This window comes from Monosiga brevicollis, genomic scaffold (genome assembly GCF_000002865.3).
Source record: "Monosiga brevicollis MX1 MONBRscaffold_44 genomic scaffold, whole genome shotgun sequence".
In the NCBI taxonomy this organism is placed as follows: domain Eukaryota; class Choanoflagellata; order Craspedida; family Salpingoecidae; genus Monosiga; species Monosiga brevicollis.
Genome location: NW_001865081.1, coordinates 20,648 through 22,487, shown reverse-complemented (window position 1 = coordinate 22,487; position 1,840 = coordinate 20,648). Strand labels below are relative to the sequence as shown.

At 55.8% G+C, this 1,840-nt stretch overlaps 1 protein-coding gene across 1 annotated transcript in view; it reads right to left on the bottom strand.

Moving 5' to 3' along the window:
* Nucleotides 1-1,840, bottom strand: part of MONBRDRAFT_12727 (uncharacterized protein) — a gene marked incomplete at both ends in the record, with an annotated part of 27,430 nt that overhangs the window by 19,198 nt on the left and 6,392 nt on the right. Inside the window, 2 exons of the mRNA XM_001750593.1 lie at nt 11-288; nt 1,180-1,790. Of these exons, the coding sequence (XP_001750645.1) occupies nt 11-288; nt 1,180-1,790 (889 nt within the window). The remainder of the gene's footprint in view (nt 1-10; nt 289-1,179; nt 1,791-1,840) is intronic.

Genomic DNA, 1,840 nt, shown 5'->3' with positions numbered 1-1,840 from the left:
GCAATCTGACCTCGGTTCAGACGGTTCGTGACGTGGTTTGCCCAGGCTTCGTCCGCCAGGTCCGGGTCGCGGACGAGCGACCTGAGGCTCTGGTCGACTGCGTCGTTCGGGTGGGCGCCCGCGCCGGCGTTCAGCTGTCCTCGACGGCTCTGCTTGCGTGCGACTGCCTTGCGCATGGCGTCCACGACCCGACCTAGTTGCCCCGTCACAAGCCAACGGAGACGATCGTGAAACATATTGCGCAGGTCAATCGTAGACAGTGCGGTCGAGGGAGCAGACAACAACATGCTAGGCAAGGCCAAAATCAAAGCCCAGCACATCTCTCGCTCTTCAGCGGTATAGTCCGAGTGGACGGCAGACCAATACAGCTGGCTCAGGGTGGCAGCCATCAGCTTGGTCTCGGTGGCGTTGGATGGGTAGAAATAATTAATGGGTAGCGGCTGTGCTGCATCAGTGGATGCCGGGCGAGCTTGAGCAGCTCACAGACACTGACGCGAGACCCTACACACTGTTGGGGCCAAGCGCCACGCATAATCTCAAGCAGGTCGTGTCCAGCCGCATGAAACAACGCCTCGGTCGCTCGCTTCAGATTGGCACCACATCGGGAGCGGTGTTGACTGATACCAGTAGCTTCGAAGAAGAGGTGATAATAAATTAGGTGTTTGAACCTCAGAGCTGAAAGCAAAGCTGTGCAACCCCGACATCAAAATCATGACGGCACGCAAAACAACACAAGAGAACAAGACATTTTCATCGGCTTCTATCATGCCGAAAAGTACAAGCGCGAAGAATCACGCACAAGGAAACAAAAATCATGAAAAACGACTAAGTATAACCAGAGATACGGCCATTTTAACCACTAGACACATAAAAAGGCAGTCACACATCACAACTACAAGCCATCACAGCACAAACATAAAAACACCACGGCACGCTCACATACAACAAGAGACAGCGTCGGGTTGAAAAGGCAACCGACCACAGAAAGAAAAGACATCATACAAAGGACTTTACACAAAAATTCAGCAAAAATACCACACAAATACAGCAAAAATTAAAGCAAAATTACAACAAAAATACAAGTCAAGCCATAAAAAGATTACAACGAGAACCACCTAGGGAGCGACAGGTGCACACAGGGATCCCCACAGAGGGACCCCCGAGACGGTGCCTACCTACGACGAGCGCAGGCAGACACCGCCAAAGTGGCGCTGGATGTGGTCAGCGTTCATCTGATGGACCAGAGCCGCAAAGCGACCCTTCCACCGAGGAACAAAGGCCTCATCCAGCCCCGGCTGGTACACACCACGGGCCTCGGCGCAGCGGGCGAGCTGACCAAGCAGATCCACAAAGGAGGAGGCGAACCCACCGGTTGTCGTCATCGCCGCAGGGACGATCAGAGTTTTTCCATGGTTGAAACCGGTGTAGTAGTCGCGCTTCTCCTTTTCGGCTCGGCGAAGGGCAGCGCCCACCTTGATGCAGGCTTGCGAGGTGGTCGGGGGTTGGGCTGTGCGCACAGTCACGTCAATGCCCAGGTCGGGCAGAGCTGGGCCCAGGGCACCGCCGGGAAAGGGGTTGCGGCAGTGCAGGTCGATGCGGCAGCTCTGACCGTTGGCGTTGTAGCCAGACTTTTCCACCCAGACATGGGAGAGGGTGGCGTACCTGAGCAGGCGGCCCATCTCGTCGCGAAGGGCGTTGTGTCGCTTGATGGGACGGCAGGTCAGCAGGTGCTCGCGGGTTAGTCGCGGCTGAGGTGTCTTGCTGCTGCAAAGCGGGCACTTGTCCGTCGGCTTGACGTTGATGAGTTCATGGAGGCCAAAACCCATCATGGACACAACCG